Source organism: Mus musculus, chromosome 10 (genome assembly GCF_000001635.26).
Source record: "Mus musculus strain C57BL/6J chromosome 10, GRCm38.p6 C57BL/6J".
Lineage (NCBI taxonomy): Eukaryota > Metazoa > Chordata > Mammalia > Rodentia > Muridae > Mus > Mus musculus.
The window spans coordinates 4,040,271-4,062,998 of record NC_000076.6 but is presented as its reverse complement, the minus strand read 5'-3'; the positions used below and the strand labels follow the sequence as shown (position 1 = coordinate 4,062,998).

Sequence of the window (22,728 nt, the reverse complement as noted above, 5' to 3'; positions counted from 1 at the left end):
GTTGCTAAGAGGAATTAGGCAGCCAACGATTCAAGTCACAGCAGCAAAGTCACAGAGGTTCTGATCACATCTCATGTCTCTGCCTTCTTTTCGAGTGCTGGGAATTGACTCTAAGGCCCCAGCCATGCTAGACTCTGCCATGGACTCTTATCTCCAGGCTAGCTCTATCTGTCTTATAACAATCAACCCTTGAACCTAAAGCACACACAAACAGCACATTAAGATGTGATGAAGCTAGAGATGCGTGTGTGTGTGTGTGTGTGTGTGTGTGTGTGTGTGTGTGTGTGTGTGTGTGTATGTCCCAGCATGCGGGACAAAGAGGCAAGCAGATCTCTGATTTCGAGACTAGTCTGATCTATAAACAAGTTATAGTACAGCTAGAGCTACACAGAGAAACCCTATTTCAAAAAACAAAACCTAAACCCAAAACAAACAAACTAACAAGACTTGGGGAAATCGACTGGAACATGGGGATCGGGTAACTTAGTCTGAAGACTTTCCCAAGTAGCAGATAACCAAAAGATTCCAATCTTCTTTACTTATTTTCCATTTTTACATGTATTAGTGTTTGTGTACATGTATATGCACCACATGTTTGGTGCACACTAATACCAGAAAGAGGGCATCAGATCCTTGAAACTGGAGTTACAGATAGTTGTGAGCTGCTATGTGGGTGCTGGGATTTGAACCCAGGTCCTCTGTGTGAGCAGCAGTGACTCTTAACCATCAAGCCATCTGTCTAGCCTTTGTTATTCCTTTGTGCTGGGGGTTGAACCTATAGCTTTGACTATGCCAGAAAAGCACTTTACCACTGGGACTCCTTCAGTGTCTGTCTGTCTGTCTGTCTGTCTGTCTGTCTGTCTTTCTCAGTGTTTTCCTTCCTCCCTCCCTCCCTCCTTCCCCCTCTCTTCCTTGCTTCCTTTCTTTCTTTTTTTCTTTTCAAAGGCTGAAGACTACCTGTTAGAAACTAAAAGCACAATTAAACCACAAAGAGGTCAGTCTGTATGGAAGCATAGAAGGGAGAGGTCAGTCTGTATAGAAGCATGCATAGAAGGGAGAGGTCAGCACAGAGGGGCTGGAGAACGGGAGTTGGCAAGGAGCTGCAGGATACAGACATCCAGGGACACCACACACCAACATCCCCACAGTGTGGCTTTGCTAAAACTCCATTCCCTGGACTCAGCGGCGGCTGGGGCTGCATGTCCCCTCCAGCCAGATTGCTAATAATGCAGTTCTTACCCCTGACGTGATTATGTATAGGGTTACTCAAGACCCAAGAATGAACTTCATAACAGAATGAGGCCCCTGACCAAGAGCAGAGTTTTAGATGTCAACAGGGTGAGCTCCAGGAACCTCAGCTCAGAAGCTGGACACTATTGCAACTCAGATCTCAGATCTTTTTTTTTTAAAGGGTGGATGAAATTATAGGAATGTTTAGTTTGGTCTGGCTTTCTTCTACCTAAATGATGGAGTATTTAACATTTCATTGCAATAAAACAGATGGCGAGAATAAGCTGGGTGTAACTACTCAGTGGATTCCTCTGAAACTCAAGAGGCAAGATTTACAAGCGTCTTAAAGGACAAGGGATAAAGTCAAAAGAAAGATGCCTAAAGTCAGTGGTACCCAAGGTGACCTTGACTCAGCAATCCATCAGAAAGACATTTCCCGGTAGGAGAGTGCTGTATCAGAACACTGTTTTTTCCTCCCTGCACTCCCATTGGATCTAAATAGACGCTATGAGGCACGAGAGGGTGAAGTCTGCTTGACACCAGCTCTGGTGTTCAGAGCTGGTGGGGATTCAATGGGGCCAGCAGGGTGGGTGTCTTGTAATGGAATACTGGCGGGCTTTTGAGAAGAGGAATGGGGCGGTGGCTGTGACTCAGGAAGCAGAGCTCAGAGAGTCTCTGCTATCCTAGTGTACACAGTGAGTTCCAGGCCAAATAAAGCTACTAACTGAGGCCCTGTCTTAAAAAGCTCTCCTGGGTTGGAGAAATGGATCCTTAGGTAAGAGCTCTGGTGTGCTGCCCTGGTAGAGGACCTGAGTTTGGTTCCCAATACCAATATCATGTGTGCTCACAGCCACCTGTTGCTCATGGGATCTGATGCCCTCTTCTGGACTGCTAAGTCATCTCCACTCACATGTGCAAGAAACAGCCCCACACCCCCAAAAAACCCAGAGAAAAAACAAAGAAACTTTAAAAAAGGAGAGAGAAGAACAGATGAGTGCATGTGCAGCCCCCATAGTCATACATACATGTACATACATCCCTCATCCATGCATGCATTCATACATACATACCACACACATGCATGTGCACACACAGATACACACACTCCATGCATGCACATACACACCCCCATACCCATACATGCACATACATATACCTCATATCCATGCAATGCACACACATCCACAGACTCCAGGCCTATGCATGCACATATACATACCCCACACTCATGCATGTGCGTGTACACACACAGCATGCACACCCATATATTCTCTCTCTGACTCTTGTGTGTTTTTTTGTTGCCTCACAACTCTGCCAGCCAGAAGGGCCTCAGAAGATGTGAGTCCTCAGCCAACCCACACTAAGAACAAAAGTCCAATCGGACTTCTTTTAAGACATAGTCTGCGGCACTGCACTACAGCAATAGGAAGTGGGCGATTGGGGGAGATACAAACACAACCTATTACTACACATATTAAGATGTATTAGCATGGTATCGCATCATAATTAAGTTGATTTATTCATTGATTTAGGTGGAGGATGCTTGAGTCATTGAGACTAGGGTGGGCTGGCCTTCTAAGACTACAAGCATATGCCATGACATCTGGTCTATTTTATCAGTATTTAACTACAGGAGGGGGCAGTAGACCTTCAGAGTCTATCCATGAACTTCTGTGGCTGTGGCTATTTTGGCTATAAGAGCCCTTGGCTATGAGCATGTACAGTTCCAGGTCCACATTTTCAAGTAGACATGAGTCTTTACCTGAAAATTGTCAAAGAAAATTAAAAAAAAAAAAAAAAGGAATAAAAACAAGAAAGAAAAAGCTAAGGTTTGTGCACAATTTTGAGATTCTTACAAACACTTTAAATGAGATAGTAATAATAATTAAAAATGTAGAATGTCAATGTTCTTTTTCTTTTTGTAAAAATAACCCTCGAGTTGTGTTTGCTGCCCAAGAGCAGCCTGCCTTTCGGCGGTACACGGAGGTTGAGTGGACTCCCATGGGAACCACTGGCTAATAGAAAGGGGCCATTACAGTCGCTGTGGTGATTTCTCTAAAATTCTCATGAAGCCCTGCTCTCGTCTGACATATTCATGCAGCTGATTAAATAAACACCGCTCTGTTGTCAGGCTAAATGGACTGTTGATTCCATTATCTTAGAATAATTATTCTGGGTAGACAAAAGGAGTCCTTGCCTAGATGTAGAAGCAGAACTGAACATGATGTTGTAGGACAGGAAACAAAGAAGATCCTGTCCAGGAGATGCCCCCGCCTGTCTCCAGGTTCCTGTTATCCAACACAGAACCTGGCTCCCACAGTGCACCCCACTCTCTGCTGAGACTCTAAAGGTCTGTCTCCACTACCACATCCCGATTTACTAGAGGGTAAAAAACTGTGTCTGCAAGCTAGAAGCAGATGGATTGTGCTGGAGTCAGGCAAGGTCTTATACAAAGATGAAGAGTTCTGGAGATGGGAGGTGCAGTGGCAGACTATATTCTCTTGCTGTGCTGCTACGATGGAAGGCTCCAAGTCACTGGTTCTCAGCCTTCCTAATGCTCTGATGTTCCTCATGTTGTAGTGACCCTTGACCATAAACTTATTTCTGTTGCTACTTCATAACTGTAGTCTTGCTACTCTTATGAACTGAATATAAGTATCTGATATGCGACCCCAGTGAAAGGCTATTTTGACCCCTGCAAACGGGTCATGACCCACAGTTTGAGAACTGCCGCTCTAAGTGATGTGCACTATACAATAACTAACATGAAATTTGTTATCACTCCAAAATAAACTCAATTTAAAACAGGACTTTAACTTTTATTAACCATGTGTTGATAACGGGGAAGAGAGACCATGAGGACTGGCTAAGGATGAGTGGGTGTCAGGCCAGACCTTGACAGGCGAAATGCCACACCCCATCTTTTAAAGTCCATCCAGAAAGCCCTGTGAAGAGCCTGATTTTGGCTGGGGAGATGACTGAATGGGTAGCGGTGCTTGATAAGCTGACCTAGCGACCTGAGCTGGAAACTCTAGGACCCTCACTAAAGTGGTGAGAGAACCAATCCCACAAGCTTGTCCCTTGACCTCTACATGTGTGTCACAGCTGCCTTGTCTCCCCGTCTTACACACACACACACACACACACACACACACACACTCATAATTTCTATTTTTAAAGCCCTCACTTTCCCAACAAGGAATTTGGGGCACAGAGTTAACACGGTGTTAAGAGAGTTCTGCGTCTCTCTACAGGCAAGATAATTACCATGGGGATCTCCCCTCAGACTACAAGGGGTCAGAGAAATAGTAATGGGGGGCATATGCATAGTTCTCCTGTTTTACAAATCAATTTATTATTGACTATTATAACAAAGGGGAAACTGAGCCCTAGAAAAGCTCTTGCTTCATTGCTACCAAAAGAAGGCTCCCATTCCACAACTCCAAAGCCTGGATCAGTCCCACCTCTCAGTACCCGCTCCTCATCCGATCCACCTTCACACGGTCTAAATAAGAAAACCTTCAAAGAACACTCCTAGAGTCTAAGGTCACAGGAGGGCTAGCATGCTTTGCAGACACCATCAGCATATATCTCTAAAGATACGATGATGCATGCTCTGGAAATGCCTGCTTGATGATATAAGGCAGGGAGCTCTGTCAGCATAAAACAGAGTGCTTTATCCTGGAAGCCCTTTTATCCACAGTCGATGTATCAGAAGCCTCTCACTTAAGTGCCCATCTCTTCAGTATCTGCCTTTCCCCAGCCTCCTCAGCCATTAGCTCTACTGCTACTCGTGCTCAACCAGGCAAATCCACCCAGACCTCGAGCCTCGCCACTCCTGCTGGGGACTCAGTACATGATTGCTGCATGACACAGATCTTTGAAGGGTGGAATTACATTTAATCCTCATTTGATCTCATCTTTGTGTCTACAAGGGATTCTTAAATCAGTCTTGAATATGCCACAGCATGAAAGTGTAGATCTAGGTTCTTCTGCCCAGCAGATTTTTAAAAAAACAAACAAACAAACAAACAAACAAACAAAAACAAAACAAAACAAAACAAAACAAAACCACCTCACTTTTTGAGTTTGATACAAGGCTGATGGTTAGGTATGCAGGAAGTAAGTGCTGTACCTGATTATGGGCATTTACATGAAAACGAACTGTCTACGGCAGCAGGGGGAATCTGATAAAACTCATGGCAGTGTGAAGCACTTTTCTACAGTCCTTGCTTGGTTTTTCATTTTTGTCAAAGCTTTACTATTAAGGCCTAAGATTGTGGCTAGTAACTGTGGAGCAAATGCTACGGCAGGTGCCTCCCTGACCACAGCAGACAGTATGGATTTAGCAAATAAAATGTGAGTAGATTGGCTGGAAAACTTCCCTTTTATTGGGTTGTGAAAACACACCAGGATTCCAGGAAGAAAAAAAAATCATTTTAATATTAGTCTTCTGATGGCTGCTAATTGCTCAGTCAGTGAGGAGAACCTCCCGTGCATACCACTGATAGAAGATTGCACAAGGCCTGCTGTTAGACCTGCTCTGCTAACCACTGGATTCCCTAGTTCTGAGCTTTGAATGTGGTATGTTCTGAATACATAGCCATTGGACGACTAATTAAAATAATTTCATTAACATTTTGCAGATAAGAAAACCAAGATTCAGTATACTTAAAATATATCCAAGGTCATTCAGTTGATGGGTATTAGAACTTTCAAAGGCCTACGTGCTTGACTGCAGTCAGCAACATAACTGTGCTGTTACAGAACAAGAGTTCTCCAGCACTGAGACCCTCTACAAAGAAAAGTGTAAAGGACGAGATTTCATGTCAACACTCAATCCCAGCCATTATCTTTCCAATTTCATCAATGTTTTATAATCAATACTTTTAAACAACACCACTTACCCACAAACCCTTCTTCGCCGACCAATTTCAGCGCGATTTTATCAGCTAATACTGATGAGTTGCCGTGAGCGATGTTGGCAAAGGGACCAGCGTGCACAAACACAGGTGTTCCCTGCAGAAGAACGAGAATAAATTAGAGCCCCAAAGGAAACAGAAGAATGGAGACCAAACTTAACTTGGGGACACAAGGTGCCACAGACTGCTGGGTGTGTAAGTGTGCCTGGTGTCACTCTGTGTCTCTACTGCATAGTCAAAGCACACCGAGAGATCTAAAGGTACTGTGAGTCAGGTAGGGTGGAGCATGTCTGTAATTCCAACCCTTGGGGGTAGTGGTGCAAGGTTTAAGAGTTCGAAGTCGCCGGGCGTGGTGGCGCACGCCTTTAATCCCCAGCACTCGGGAGACAGAGGCAGGCGGATTTCTGAGTTCGAGGCCAGCCTGGTCTACAAAGTGAGTTCCAGGACAGCCAGGGCTACACAGAGAAACCCTGTCTCGAAAAACCAAAAAAATAAAAAAGTAAAAGAGTTCGAAGTCACATCAAGCTACAGAAGGGTTAGAAACCAGCCTGGAGTACAGGGGCTCAACCTAAAGATAAAAGCAGGGCTTGGGGGGATGGCTCAGTCAATGCTTGACAAAGAAACCACAAGGACCTGAGTTTGTATCCTCAGGTCTCACGTAAAAGCCTGCTATGGTGACGCCAGTCTGTAACTTTAGCACCTGAGAAGGGGGGTGGGGGGATGCACAGAGGTTGCAAGCCAGATGCTCTAGCCAATCGGTGAGCCATGGGTTCAGTGGGAGACTGCCAAAAAATCCAAGTGGTGATGGACAGAGGAAGATACCCAATGTCATACTGAGGCCTCCATGTATGCGCATATATGTACAGTACACAAACATGAATACATACGTACACACACAAACAAAAAGACAAGACAGAAGAAAAACCTTTAAAACAAACTGAAACCAAAGACACCCTGATTGACTCACACACTAAGTCTCCTTAGACAGAACGAGCCTATAGTTAATGCTGAGCAAGAGATCTCTAAGAACACACTCACCTCTGATTATAATTTTGATAAGTTACTGCTCATTGCCTGTTTATCATAACATAAGTTTTATACTTTATTTCTTCCACATTATACATTTAAAAATAATTTAATCAAACTGTGATAGTTTAAGTAATATCTTCAATGTTCTTTTTGTTTGTTTGTTTGTTTGATTTTGCTTTTTTAAAGTGAACAAATAGTCAAGTTAACAAAAATCTTCCTGCTTTCAGGAGGCAGAGGCAGAGGCAGAGGCAGAGGCAGAGACAGAGGCAGAGGCAGAGGCAGAGGCAGAGGCAGAGGCAGAGGCAGAGGCAGAGGCAGAGGCAGAGGCAGAGGCAGAGGCAGAGGCAGAGGCAGAGGCAGAGGCAGAGGCAGAGGCAGAGGCAGAGGCAGAGGCAGAGGCAGAGGCAGAGGCAGAGGCAGGTATATCTCTGTGAATACAAGGCCAGTCTGGTCTACACAGTGAGTGCCAGGCTAGTCAGGACTACATAGTGAGAAGAGGGGAGGGGGAGGGAGGCAGAAAGAGAGGAATGGAGGAATAGTAGACTATTAGTGGACTATAATAGGAGGAGGAGGAGGAGGAGAAGGAAAAGGAGGAGAGAAAAATCCCACAATCCTGGCATTTGGGTCGTTAAAGCAGGAAAGATTAGGAGTTTGATGTCAGTATAGATTTATATAAGATTTTGTCTTAAACAAACCTACAAAGAACTGAGTATAAAAAAAACATAACTTATGAATTATGAAAACCAGACAGGCCAATTACATATAAAGGACAAGCTTAGGCTATTTTTGTTTGTTTGTTTTCAATTTCTAGGCTAAAGTTGCTTTCTCATTTAAATAAAATATTCTGATTAAATCTTTAAATAATACTCTAAAAACTTTACATGTTAGAAATCTGGCAATTAATATAACAAACAAAAAGAAAAAAAATACCCACCATGGGTGACATGTCCAAATGATAGAAACAATTTATTGTGGTTGTTTAAGCTGGGTGTTATATAGCCTGGGTGGCCTCAAACTTGCTCTATAGTCCAGGATGTCTTTGAACTCCTGATACTCCAGTCTCTATTTATTAAACACTGGAATCACAGCCAACCACCCACCACATACAACTAAAGTTTACTATTAAACTTTCTTTTAAAGAAAACATGCAGAAAAATGGGTTTCTTCATGACATTTTAATATGTGTATACTGTACTTTATTTATGAGACGTTCTTACTAATTACTATGCTACTTAGGATTTTTATTACTGTGATAAAACACCAGGACCAAAAGCAACCTGGAAAGGAAAAGGCTTATTTTAGCAACAACTCTCAGGTCACACTCTGTCCCTGAGCAAGGGAAGTCAGGGCAGGAACCTGGGTGCAGAAACTGATGCAGAGGTCATGAGGGGTGCTGCCTACTGGCTTTCTCTCCTGCCTTTCTCAGCCTGCTTACCACCAGCCTGAATATGTTACTACCCATAGTAAGGTGGACCCTCCCACATCAATCAGTGGCTCGCTCAAAAGCCAGTCTGGTGGGGACATGGTCGTCTTTTCCAAAATAACTCTAGCTGTGTCAAGTTGACAACAAACCAATCAGCATCATTACAAATAAGACAAAACCATTATTAGGAACTAGTAAAAATTCTAGGCTTTCAAAGTCTTTAAACCAACCCTGTCAATATAGTTATTTTTAGAGTGGTTTTGTTTTCTTCCTTTTAATGATAACAACGGACTTTAGGTCTATCTGAAAATAATTTTCTTATTAAAACATTCAGGCTTTATTCCTAGCCCAGCCAGGTTATTGGAGGTCTGCTCGGATGAAGGCTTGGCTTCACCTGTGAAAACACACCCTGCCCTTTTGCTGACACAGCGGAGAGCAGGGAGCCATGCAGGGTGGGGGCAGGGCAGCTGCGGAGCATGGAAAATTCCCATGATCTAACATGGTTCAAAGATGAGAAAGCTGAACCAAAGCAGGAAGACAGTGTGAGACTAAGACAGCGTCTCAAAGCCACCCTGTGAGTTCACAACAGAGCGTTGCCCCAAGTTCTCTGGAGAGAGAGTACACAGGTCCCAAGAAGGTCAGAGTGACGTGAGCATGGGAGGGTTCTAACAATCCAACATGCACGCTTGTTCACATGTACGGATGACTGCTATCTGTAACCCTAACATCTATTAACACATCTCTTCTTTCTATGCAACCTCTCAAGTGCGCTGAGAAAAGCATATTACAGACGCTGAAGCTTCCTGTGTTCCAACCTTGCTGCCTGGGGCATGCGGCCGCCATGGAGAAATGTAGAGGACAAAGTCACAGACTCTATCCCTGGATGGCAGCTGGCTCGTCACCTCGACAGACTGTAACCCTCATGGCTGCCATCTGTCAGGGAGGTACGGGGCCTGGTCTCCTGGGGACACAGGTGACAGGTTGTGGCTGAACAAGCACAGGCTTCAGGATTCTGGAATAATCCCGTCGGACTGCTGTTTAATCTAAAGCAAATCTTCCATTTCAGAGTTTTCTTTATTAGCGAGGCTATACGACTCTTCTGTCAGCAACAACAACAAAAAAAGTTTTGTGGTTTAAGTCTTTATTTCACTTGAGAGAGAGAGAGAGAGAGAGAGGGAGAGAGAGAGAGAGAGAGGGAGAGGGAGAGGGAGAGAGAGAGAGAGAGAGAGAGAGAGAGAGAGAGAATGTGTGTGTGTGTGTGTGTGTGTGTGTGTGTGTGTGTGTGTGTGTGTGACTGCAGGTACATGCAGGTCTCAGTCAGCATGTGGAGGTCAGAGGCCAGCTGCAGGCTTGGGTGCTAGCCTTCCATTTCATTCAGAACAGAGGCTCTTGTTTTTCACTGCCTACATCTGAGGTTAGCTGATCCAGGGTCCTCCTTCTGGGCCTCCCATGTCCACACAGGAATGCTGGGGTTACAGGTGTGTACGACTATGCTTAGATTTGTATGTGGGCAGCGAGGATCTGAACTCAGGCTCCCCATGCTTACAAAACAAGTGTTCTTTTTCACGGAGCCTTCTCCCCAGCCTTCACTTCACTTCAACTGGCAATTAAGTAACTTAGGAGTCCAACAGGATGCTTTGATGTGTGTGCAATATAAAAGGCTATGCTGGAGTTTGGATGCCGGCTGTCTTCCAGAGGTCTCTGTGAAGACTTGGCACCAAGGGAAGGTGGTAAAAGTCTTAGGAAACGGGGCCTTGTGGGAGGAGTTTGGTCCTGGGGATGGGGCGTCTCCATGAAAAGGACTGTTGGACCATGGTCTCGTACTGCCTTCATGTCCTGGCTATGAGAAGAGCAGCATCTTCTGGTGTGTTCTCTGACCAGAATCTCCGATAGGTTCTCAGTACTGTGCTCTGACTCAGCGCCAAAACCAACAGGGCAACCAGAGGCAGACCGAAAATGCCAACAGGGTGAGAGCCCAAAGAAACCTTTCCTCCTTATATGTGGTTTATCTCACGTAGCTGTTACAGTAACAGAAAGCTAACAGGTTATACATTAGGCCTGCTGGCAGGCCCTGCCATACCACCCTCCTGTGAACTGTTAACATGGTTGACTGGTGTGGAGACCCTTACTACTCCCATCTAACTGGAACAGGAACCACCACCTGGTCAACTTCTCTTCAGCCTGTGATCACAATCCCACTCCCACATTCTAGTCTCCTTGCTCTTTATAAGTCCGTGTAAATGGAGATCACAGAACCAAATAATGTGAGAGCAAGAGCCGACCTCTTCCTGACCCAGGAAACCCAAGGCCCAGGGAAGCAAGGGGTACTCTCCAAGGCCAAGGAGAAGATGAATAACCTGACTAAGATTACAGTCCTGGTTCTGAAACTCCCAGTTTGGAGTCCTAGTAGACTCATGCCCAAAATGTTGCTATCAGACATTCAAACAAAAACGTATATGTAATGGCGGATGTAGCTATAAAATAAAGCACTTTGAGATAAACACATTGACTAAAAAACAAAGCAAAGTAAAACAAAACAAAACAAAAACACAAAAGAACCAATCTTTATGTATAAGTGTATTTATCTTGATTTTTGTTTCATAGGCAGAATTCTTTGGAATGTAACATAGGAACTATCTTGGTTTCTCCTGATGAATAGTCTCCATAATGGTCTTTACAGAAAGTTCCCATGTTTATTACTTCAATTACTTGGTTGATTACCAGCGCATCAACAGGGTATAATACTTCTGTACTCCGATACTGTAGTCCCTGTCCATGTGCGGCTGCAAGGTACTTAAAATGTAGTTAGTTCCCCTTTTCCCAAAATCTAAATAAACACAACAGTAGAAATGTGGCTAAGCAACTGAAAGATGTCTTTAATTTTATTAAACTTTAATTTGGATTAATACATGTAGCCTGCAGCCACAACGGCACCAGACATGGAGCATTTAGCGACTTCATCAACGAACACTGTGTGTGGCTTGTCCACAGGGATATATTTTCAGCTCTTAGGATTACTTTCCCGTGTTAAGTCATCAGTAGGTTCACAGTCTGGCTCTGGACAAGGCTTGCCGGGAATCTCCAGGCCTTATACCTTTATCCCCAAGACTTCTGCTCCTCCTAGTCTATGGTGGAACATGATATCAATCAGTATCCCAGAATCTACCAAAGTCTTCAGACTGAAAACTGCTGGCATCATGGCCACCTGTAGTGAGGCAGGGGGTACCCAACACTCTCCTATGACACTAGCAAGGGGGTGTCCAAAACAAGACACTGCCCACAAATGAGATGCTTAGGCTGTCCATGGATACAGGCTCCTATGTCACTGATTCTAGAAGCCCTTCCCAAATGTGTATCTAAGAATCAAGGAACTCACAGAGTTCACGCATGAGAACATCTTAACCAAATTCTATGCTTTGTTCTTAAAAATACATTTTCTGTCTAAATAATCTTAAAACGGTCAATACCATAAATGAAAATTAGACACGATGTAAATGTACTAAGCATTGCTTAGGACAAATGAAATTAGACTCACAGAGAGGAGGATGGCTTAAAGGTTCAGTAGTGTCTATTTGCTTCCTTACTAGTTGTTTTGCTAGACCAAGGCAAGCACTGTAGTACTGAGCTACCTCCCAACTGTGATTCTTTTGAGACAGGCTCTCACTATAGAATTCAGGCTGACTTGGAATTCTTTGTGCAGTCTACCCTGACCTCAATTTTCTAATCCTCCTGTCTTTGTCTCTCTGGGATCACAGGTGCCCATACCCCCATACCCAGGAATAAGACAACACACTACAGCACATTTGTGTGCTCATGAGAGAGTCAGAGAGAGAAAGAGTTCAGGCTATGGGGACAGGGTCAGGGGAGGGTGGAGGATGGTATAGAAGGGTTAGGGAGGGGCAGGCCTGGCACTTTCAGGGTTCTGTTCCATGTTCAACTGGGGCCACCGTCATCTGTTGAATAGGAGCCCAGGGATGCCTTGGAATTACCTGACTCAGTACCAGCTCAGTTTTCACAGTCCTGCCACGCTGGCTGGTAGCTCTCTCTTCGCCCTAGGCCAGTGGTTCTCAACCTGTGGGTCCCGACCCCTTAAGGCTGTGGAACAACACTTTTATAGGGATCAATTGCAGTTCCAAAGTAGCACTGACAATTATTTTGGATGGTGTGAGTCACCACCGTGTGAGGAACTGTGTAGAAAGGCTGAGAGCCACGGACCAGGCCCCTGGGCTCGGCCTCCTTGCCGGGAGCAGTATTTTCCCACGCTCCCTTGGCTTCCGCTCGCCTTTGCCCAGTAGTCTGTGAACGCAGAGATGGATGCTCTCTGCCGTCCCTCTCGTGCCCACAACCATGGCACCAAGGAGAAGGTAGTGAACTTATTTGTCTGCTCTCTGCCTCCTCAACCACTGCACGACTTTCAGGAGGGCAGGGACCTCTGAGCCCATGTTCCCAATGGTGCCGTCAGCACGCATCCATGGTAGGTGGAAGTCAATGGTTGAACCGTCACTATTACCCTGTTGGCTTAGCTGTGACTGACACCATTTTACATGGGGGAAAGCTGAGGTAGAGGTGGTAAATAGTTCAGCCCAGGACGCAAAGGCAAACAACAAAGCATCCATTCAAACTCAACTTTCTGTCAGCCGAGTACATGGATGGTTATGGGCATTCTACTTCTCTTTTTGCTTTTTCCCCAAATACTCATCCTCTGGACACCTCCATCCCTCTTTCCCATTGTAGCCTAGCGCAAATCATAAATTCCGCCCAGTAACATTGACCAAAGTGGACATGGATTTTCCTCCCTGGCATCTGTCTGTAAAAACACCAGTCTTAACATCTCTCACCCCAACACCTATTCTCTTTCTCTTTCTCTTTCTCTTTCTCTTTCTCTCTCTCTCCCTGTCTCTCTGTAAATATTAATTTTATGTGTTCGAGTGTTTTGCCTGCACATATGCATATGTACCATATGTATACCCTCTTGCCAGAGGAGGCCAAAGAGGACATCTTATCCCCTAGAAGAGGAGCTATCATATGTGAGTCAAACTGAATCCCTCTGCAAGAGCAGTAAATGCTCTTACTTGCCGAGCCACATCTCTAGCCTCAGACCTGTCTCTTTGCTAAACACAATCCAGATACTCCCTCCCGATTTGGACCTCTTTGAGTCCAAATCCTAAAAACTGGTAGCTAAGAAAAGGGTTAAACAATGGCTATGTCAAATGAATATGGTCAGGAACATAGAAACTAGATTGTAATGAGTGGTGTGTGTGTGTCTGTGAGAGAGAGAGATGAAAACACTTTGAATCAAAGAAGATAAGATAAAATTTTAGTGTTTGTATAAAAGATTACAAAACTGATGTCACCACAAAACTGAGCTGAAAATATGCTCTTAGAAAACATTTCTTAGTACTTACTGTATTTTACTTGGAAAAAAAAAACAATTTATAGTTATAAGCAAACAATTTATAATTAACATGATAGATGAAGTATTTTCAAAAGTTAAAACAGACAAAGTCACATAAATGTGGCACTGCCACCCATGGCTGTATTAGGCAGATATTTATTTTCGATGTTCCTGTTCTAGTCAGTGAAACCAAATCCAGGGTTTAAGTCATCCCTATGAATTGATAAATTTTCATTTAGACTCTCATTGGCCAGGAGTATTCATACTGCCTTGTAATCTACAGTAAGTCCGACAAAGGCAAATGCTATGCTATAAACAATCATAAAAAAAAAACCAAAAACCAAAAAACAGGGCTGGGCAGATACCTCAGTCAGTAAGGTCCCTGACCTGAAGGATCTGAGTTTGAATTCCAGAAGTTAGAGAGAGAGAGAGAGAGAGGAGAGAGAGAGAGAGAGGGGGGGGGGAGGGGAGGGGAGGAGAGGGACCCAGTGCTGGAGAGGCAGAGACAGGTGGACCCAAGTGAGTGCTAGCTGGCTAGTCATCTAACCTTATTAGTGAGCTCTAGGCCAGTGAACAGCACCTGACTCAAACACCAAGCTGAGGGATAATATCAGAGATTGACCTCTGACTTCCACATATGTGCATATACATACATGTGGCACCCCACCCTAGATACACATAAAAAAATCAATAAAAATAATAAATAAAAAAATAAAAGGAAAACTACTTACTTCAAGGGTCTGCATCAGATTTGGCTTGATGGCGTCTTTCATCAAAACTGTCAGAGCGCCGGTCACCCCCTACAGGTGAGAAAAAGACACGTAAATCAGGAGAACTGGGACCATGGCTGATTTGTCCCCTTTACTGTTTCCTAGATTAGCATCACCAAACTGACCACGCCCCTGGAATTGTTATCTTTGCCCATGTCTGTCCCACCCCAGGCTGGTCAAGGCAAACCAGGTGAGAATGCTATGCTTATAAAATACATTCCTTTTTATTTTGAGACAGAGCCTCTCAGCAGCACTCACCAAGTCCTCAGCTGTCACAGGCTGCCCGTCTTTGTCACTGGCCACCACCATTCTTCCTAGCCGCTCTTTCATGTCTGTGAGGCTATCAGTCAAGGCCAGCACGGCCATGATCTCGCTGGCCACTGCAATGTCAAACTGTGCCTGCAGACAGCAAAACAGATCCTGTGGTCAGCTGAGGCACGTTACTGGATGGACACTTCCAGCAGTCATAGTTGGGGGCTATCCCCTGTGGGCCAGCTCACACGAACAGTGGCTTTCCTAGAGACACAGCATATGGCCTCTCTAGATTGCCCACATTGTCTACTGTCCTCTGTCAAGGAGTTGCCAGGGTAAGGCCTGTGAAACTGGTGGCACAATGTAACACACCACTGTAGTCTGCTTCAGTCTAACAATTAAGTACTAATGAAGAACAGGGGCACAGCTCTGATATATATGAAGCCCCAGGTTTGGTTCCCTCCCATCCCCAAGAGTGTTACTGTCATTTTCTGTCTTCTGAGCATTTTTATCACTAGAATGTCTGGCCACAAAGGTGGGGACCACACAGAAAGATTCCTTGTGGATGTCCAGCAGGGACAGCAGCCTGTAATACCCAGTAAGTGTTTAGTTCATGCTGAATGAACTAGTCAGTAACCTAATAGTTAGTTCCATTCATAGCAACCAGTCTCTGAGGGAGGTCACTTTCTGTTCCTCTCTGCCCTGCTGATCTCTGTTCTTTTTGTTGAGGTAGGAATTAAACCCAGGATCTTATGCATGCTAGAGCATTCTACCACTGAGTCATGGTCTATTGATATGTAATTATAAGCATATGAGTCCAGGAGAGATGAGAAGATGGTAGGATAAGAGTAACTTGCTGGGGCTGGAGAGATGGCTCAGTGGTTACGAGGTCCTGAGTTTAATTCCCAGCAACCACATAGTGGCTCACAATCTGTAATGAGATCTGATGTCCTCTTCCGGTGTGTCTGAAGACAGCGACAGTATACTCATATACATAAAACAAATAAATAAATCTTAAAAAAAAAAAGAGAGAGTATCTTGCTGGCTTCCTCAGAGTTAAATCTCAGCATAGGTTTAGCCTAGCAGCTCAGGAAGGGAGAGGAACCATTCTGTGTCTGTTTTGTGAGGATCTGGCTCCATCGTATCTGGCAACAACAGCCAGAGAGCTCTAACTTTCTTCAAAAACTTCCCAGGGTTTCTTCCTGTCTTTTCTTGGCTCCAACAACAGGCTGTACAGAGTCCAGTGGGAACGAAGAGCAGAGACAAGGAATGAGTACTTCTTTCAGTTTGCAAAAGTCCAGGCACCGGGGAAGCATCTACACCAAGCCACTTTGTTAAGCTCTAGCTAAATTCTCTGGATCCCTCGGGGAGTGTGAGTCAGACAGGTTCAAACACACACACACACACACACACACACACAGAGAGAGGGGGGGGAGGGGGAGGGGGAGGGGGAGGGGGGAGGGAGAGGGGGAGGGGGAGGGAGAGGGGGAGGGAGAGGGGGAGGGAGAGGGGGAGGGGGAGGGAGAGGGGGAGGGAGAGGGAGAGATGGTGGGTGGGTGGGGAAACAGCTCTGCACTAGTGGGATCACCTTATGAGACATTTTATTACCTATTTCCATCACAGACAGATGAGGAAATGGAGGAAGGAAGGAAGGAGCTTGCTGGCTCCTTCCTGATTGAGATTGTATTAACCACTGATTTACTGAAAAAATATTGCCTGAAAGCTAAATACAGCTATATTAAATGATTATAGTCTCAATGTAACTCATTCTAAAACAAGTGATTTTTTTGCTGCATGAATTTTAGGTTCTGATAACACTGTAAATATTGCATTAAAAATACCAAAATGTTACTGTTGTCTCTGCATAACATGAGCCTAGAAATACTTTTGCAATATGATCTAAGTAGTAATCAAGTAGAATTTACAATGTGTTATACAAGTACTTCACTTAGAATTGTTTTATTTCTAAAACTATAACCCAGCATCATTGTAGATGCTTCTAATTCCAGCATTTGGGAGGCTGAAGCAGGAGGATCATGAATTTGGGGCCAGTCTGAGCTACCTACGAGTTCCATATTAGCCTTCACTAATCTGATTATACATATACACACTCACATGCAAATTGAGTCACTCTAAGGATCATTTAAGCAACTGAGGCTATCTGAGAGTCAGTGTTGCTCATTTACCAACCAGTGTGCTTGGGAGAGGAATCTTAATGTTGTTTAGCAAATAAAACACTTTACAATCATATAATTGGATAAATGAGGTTTATACTATTTCTCAGTTAGCCACCAATTTAAATACAAAGGACAGTGTACAACACAGCTAAGTCTGTGAGTGGACTTAACATTTCTGAAGAGACATGTAGAAATCCATGCCATTTGTGCACCGACTCTGCAATTACAACCCTGGAAATCTACCTTCAAAATCATACCAGAAAAGTACACATCTAAACACAAACATGTTTGTTACAGCCTATTTATTTAGGAGAGATAATCACTATAAATAGCCCACAGGTCCTTAACAGAAATTGGTGAGCTGGTTGATATATCTATATGAGCTAATGAAACCAGTGACATACAGTTTTACCTTTATTAATATAGGATGATGATCTATAGAGTCTGAGGGCTAAATCAAGCAACCAGCACTCTAACATAACCCTTTATTACACTAGGCTGTCCTCAAACCTACGGGGGGAGGACGGGGCCGGGGGACGGGACGGACCTTCCTGCCTCTGCCTCCTAAGCGCTAGGATTACAGCGATGCCCCACATGGTGCTAGCAGCACTACTGTCTTACTTTGTAGCAACATAGATACCATTTTACAGTGGTATTTTATTTTCATATCTTTCAACTTTCATTTGTCTTATTTGTTCAACAATCTACTGGCACCAACTACTCACTGTGATAAATGTTTGCCCTAAGTATAGAATACATAACCCGAAACTCTGCTTTAAGGAGGGGATAGAACATGACAGGAAGGGATTCAGGTGCAGGATTCAGCTGAAGCGAGGTGAATTTGGGGACAGGACACTGTGGTGGGATATAAGGTGGCCAGGGGAAGAGCCATATCTGAGTATTAATGGTTGAGCAATCTTATTTTAGGCACAATAATCTCTGGGTCATATGTCCCAGATGACCACTAGTCTTAATGTTTCTGTTTTATATTGAAGATCTTGATGTTAAAACATATCAAAAATGATGTATTGTTTCCTGCATAGTCTCTGCCTTTTGTCAGCGATGGCCTCGCTCTATGGTGGCCGTCAATGGCTGTCAGTCCGGGAGGATTTTTCCTGCTCTCTAAAGCTCTTCTTGATGTGCTTCATGTTAGCACTGCTGGTTTCCTCGTCCTGCCGAAACTTCTATTATCCTCCTCCTGCAGGAGGAGGAATGAATTTCCCCAAGGCCACCTGGCGTTTGGTGTTGTTGATGGAGAATTTTTTTATTCCTTTGTGAGTAATTGGGACCTTTTCTTGTTGGCAGCACTTAGGAGTTTATTCTTTATTTCTCATGTTCTGAAATTTCAGCCTGATGTTTCCAGGCAGAAATGTTTTTTTTTCTTCTTCTTCTTCTTCTTCTTTTTCCTTCCCACTTTCTGCTCTGTATTTGTTTTTAAAACAAAAATGTTGCTTTCCTCAGGCCAAGAAGTTCCCTTCTTTGAATAGATTGCCCACTGTTCTGAGGGCCAGTGCTCTGTAGACGCCTACTAAAAGGTGGCTCTTTTTGCCTGTGTGTGTGTGCACATACATGTGCACACACCAGAGGCTGGCATCAATGTTTTCCTCAAATGTTTTTTTACCCATGACTAGTCTATACTGGCTGTACAGCAGTTCTCAAGCATTCCACTGTCTCTGCCTCCCCGGTGCTGGGATTACAGGTCCATGCCGCCACCCCTGATTATCCTTACATGGGTGCTGGGTACCTGAACTCAGGCCCTCATGCTTAAATAGATAACAAGCACTTTACTGACTGAGCCACCTCCCTAGTCCACTTGGACTTCTTTTGAGCTAGGGTCTCTCTATGTAGCCAAGGCTGGCTTCAAACTTGCACTCCTCCTGTCTTAGCCTCCTATAGTAGTGCTGACTATAGTTCTGCGTTGTCACGCCCTGCTAGAATCTTTGTAATCAAAGGTGGGTGGGTTTGGGGATCAAACCTATGGCCTTCAGGATTTCCAGATATGTGCTTTCTGTTTCTCAAGCTTTTGTATTGGTTTCCTCTGAGAATCATTTCTAAAGATTTCCTCAGCTAGAAGCACCTCTAGTATACTTAATCCTACAATCTCAGTTTTTAATAGCCATGTTATAAGTTTTAATATCGTAATACAGGTCTTGAAGTACCAGTGAGCTCTCATTGGGCCTACAGCTCTTTAACCCCTTTGAGAATTCACCCTCTGCTCAGTCTCTGTCAACTGGTCTCCTATTTTGTTTCCGTGGATATGTGAGCTCCTCTTCCCAGGCCTGGCCAGTTTTCATGCTATGTATTTCTTTAGATGTGAGGTGCTGGCTAGCTTGAGGCTCTCTCTCTCATATATGTGAGGACACAATGTCAGACAAGTCTAGCTTCTGTACCTACATCTCCTAGGAGGGTGACCTGCCATTGGCTCCTTCAATGGAGCCATTCCCAGGCCCATTGCTATCCTTTAGGTGCTTAACACGCACATTTCAAAGGTTCTCTTCAAATAAGGGGTCACAATGTGTTCATTTTCTCTAAATGTGACACTTGACTGACACCTGTTGGGACTCACAGTCTGTGACTACTACATGAATGGTTCCCTATGGGTTCGGCAGTGCCCCGTCCCTAACCTTGGACTCCTACTCAGGAACCGCAAGGCCGAGTTACACCATGTCCAGGCTGTGACCAGGTGTGTAAGTGCCACGGTTAGGGCATCACCCAGCAGCATCCAGGTGTTGTCCCAAATCACTAACCCCAAAGGGTTGCTGGTTTCTCCTGGTCTGAGAGCTAGGGTGCCTCTCACCTTTGCATTCAGAGGTCCTTCCTCCATATTCTAGGTTGTTCTCTCCATTTATCCAATTCCTCCCCAAACTTTTCAAGAATGACTGTTGTTTTCTGGTACAGAGAATGCTGATTGTATGAAATCTGGTTGTGTGTGAAAGTTTTAGAGTCTGGGGCAAGGAGGGAGGTTCAAGCTTCTTGATCCAAGCCCATATTCGGCTTCCTTTCACAAGTGTGTGTGTTATGCATGTGTACATACGTGTGAGGTTAAAGAAGGAGTGTCTTCGTAGATCACGCTCCATCTTATACAGTGAAGCAGAGCCTCTCACTTGAACCCAGAGCTTATCAACTAGAGCTATCTGGCCCAGAGTATCTCATCTCTGTCTCCTAAGTGCTTGGGTTTCAGGTGGGTCACCATGCCCATCCAACATAAATGCGGGTGTGGGAACCCAAACTCTGGTCTTCACGCTTGGACAGCAAGTGTTTCACCCATTGAGCTATCTCCCCCTATTTACCGTTTAATTCAGAGAATATCAGAAGTTCCCAAAACCTATTTGGTATGAGAAATGGCTGTTATAACAGTAACTTTTTCCACTAATAAAAATTTAATGTAAAGGCAATAAATTAAAAAAAAATTCCAAAGAAAGAGTTTACTGTTAAAAAAAATCAGAGAGCTATTGTGCCTGGCTAAAAAATTATGGAATGAATTTATATTTCCTAAGTGCCACTATTCCACATCATAGACCTATTAAATGGAAGAGCTCATAAGTCCCCCCACACCTCCCCACACACATGTTGTCTTTAACAGTACTATTAAATCTAATAAGTAGGTGTTTGTCCTTGGGCTTATGAAACTGGAGTGATATATCAGAGACTTTCACTTTTCCATCATTATACAGTACTTTTATATGGGACTTTCCCGAATGAGTCTACCCAGAAACACAGCCAAAAACACACGGAAGAGGACACTGGAACCTTCCTGTCTCCTGAACCTGTCACTTCCAGACCAATCCTGATACTCTCCCAAGTCCTAGCTCATCAGAGCAGCAGGAAACCCACCCTGAGAGAGTGGGAGAGCCACCAGCACTGCAGCTGGGGACCAGAAACAAAAAGCAAAGACTGTGCACACCACGGTGAGGAAAGGGCAGATACTTCCGGGAAGATGGCGCCACCTACCTGCCGGGAATATCCTTTCTCTGTACTTCCCTGTCCAATGGTTATTTTTCTCAGAAATCGGTCGTTCGTGTCCAATACTGAAAGAGAACAGGCAGGTTATTTAATCAACAAATATAGACAGGCCGTGCTGGGAAATGCTGAGAAAGGAGCTGAAAACCAAAGTGAAGGTTTGGCTTCATGGTGGATGGAGTTAGTGCTATCAGTTGTACGGCTATGGATGGTTAACATGGTGACTGCTGGCTTTCGTGCAGTTCACAGCACATGCTAGTGGTGAGTGTCTTAATGACGGTGTGTCAGGTGAGGGTGGGCTGGGCTGGGTGGCATCTGATTCGGGTATCGAGTACAAGTAGTTCTGAAAGTATTTTACAATGACACCTAAGTCACAAGGAGACGTCAGTTAGTTTCTCATACATATGACAGCCAAATGGCCCAGTAATCCTGTTGTTCAAAACCCCTAAGCGCACTGCTCATAGCAGCTCCTTTCACAATGTGAACTTAGAGACTTAGAGATGACTGGAAATTCCATCGATGAATGGACTAACTCACAATGTGACATTACACAGCCACAAACGAGTGTTTTGATATATGCTTCCCATCCGAAATGTTATGCAGATCTAGGAGGTCAAATGGGGGATCTAAAGTAGGCAAATCCACAGAGCAGCCACGGCCAACAGCAGAGGGACATTATTTTATCAGGGGCATAGGGCAGTGGTTCTCAACCTGTGGTTTGCAACCCCTCTGGGGTCACATATCAAATACCCTGAATATCAGATATTAACATTATGATTCATAACAGTGGCAAAGTCACAGTTATGAAGTAACAACAAAAGCTTTATTGGTTGGGGGTCACCACAACACGAGGAACTGTATTAAAGAGCCGCAGCGTCAGGAAGATGCAGACCTGCTGGTCTAGGACTTGTGTAGGGGATGACAAAGCTTTGGGTACAGGCAATGGTGACAGAGCAATCATGGTGGATGGAGTTAGTGCTATCAGTTGTACGGCTATGGGTGGTTAACATGGTGACTGCTGGCTTGCGTGCAGTTCACTACAATACAAAGGAAACCAAAGGCAAAACAGCAATATGGAAGGAGACTGACTAAAGGTCAGGTAAAGTGCTTTCTTGTGTGAACTGTCCTGGATTAGACTTTTGTCTGTGAAACTGTTTGCCTTTGAAAAACCACATTTATAATGCCAAGAAACAAAGGCAGGTTAGACACTTCCTTTATCTTTGTGACTTAAAAACCTCAGGGCTGTTTACAGTGACAATTGCCATCCAACTTACTAAACGCATAATACCCTAATAATACACAAATTACCCTTGGGTCTCTCACCCTAGCTGCCACTGCCATGTCCGTGGCCCCGCCTCTCTGTCTCTGCTCCCGCCCCCAAACTCACACACACACACACACACACACACACACACACACACACACACACTCACGCACACAGCCAAATACATATAAACTTCCAGTTTTTAAAAATTTATTTAATTTCACGTGTACTAGTGCTTTGCCTGTATATATGTCTGTATGAAGGTGTCAAATCTCCATGAATTAGAGTTACAGACAGCTGCGATCT

The 22,728-nt window shown here is 44.3% G+C and overlaps 1 protein-coding gene across 4 annotated transcripts in view; it reads right to left on the bottom strand.

Moving 5' to 3' along the window:
• Positions 1 to 22,728, bottom strand: part of Mthfd1l (methylenetetrahydrofolate dehydrogenase (NADP+ dependent) 1-like) — a 194,190-nt gene that overhangs the window by 104,083 nt on the left and 67,379 nt on the right. For all 4 annotated transcript variants that reach the window (XM_006512449.4, NM_001170785.1, NM_172308.4 and 1 more), the window contains exons 17-20: positions 21,150 to 21,226; positions 15,028 to 15,168; positions 14,731 to 14,799; positions 6,138 to 6,249 (exon numbers count right to left, since the gene is read on the bottom strand). In XM_006512449.4, the coding sequence (XP_006512512.1) occupies positions 6,138 to 6,249; positions 14,731 to 14,799; positions 15,028 to 15,168; positions 21,150 to 21,226 (399 nt within the window). The remainder of the gene's footprint in view (positions 1 to 6,137; positions 6,250 to 14,730; positions 14,800 to 15,027; positions 15,169 to 21,149; positions 21,227 to 22,728) is intronic.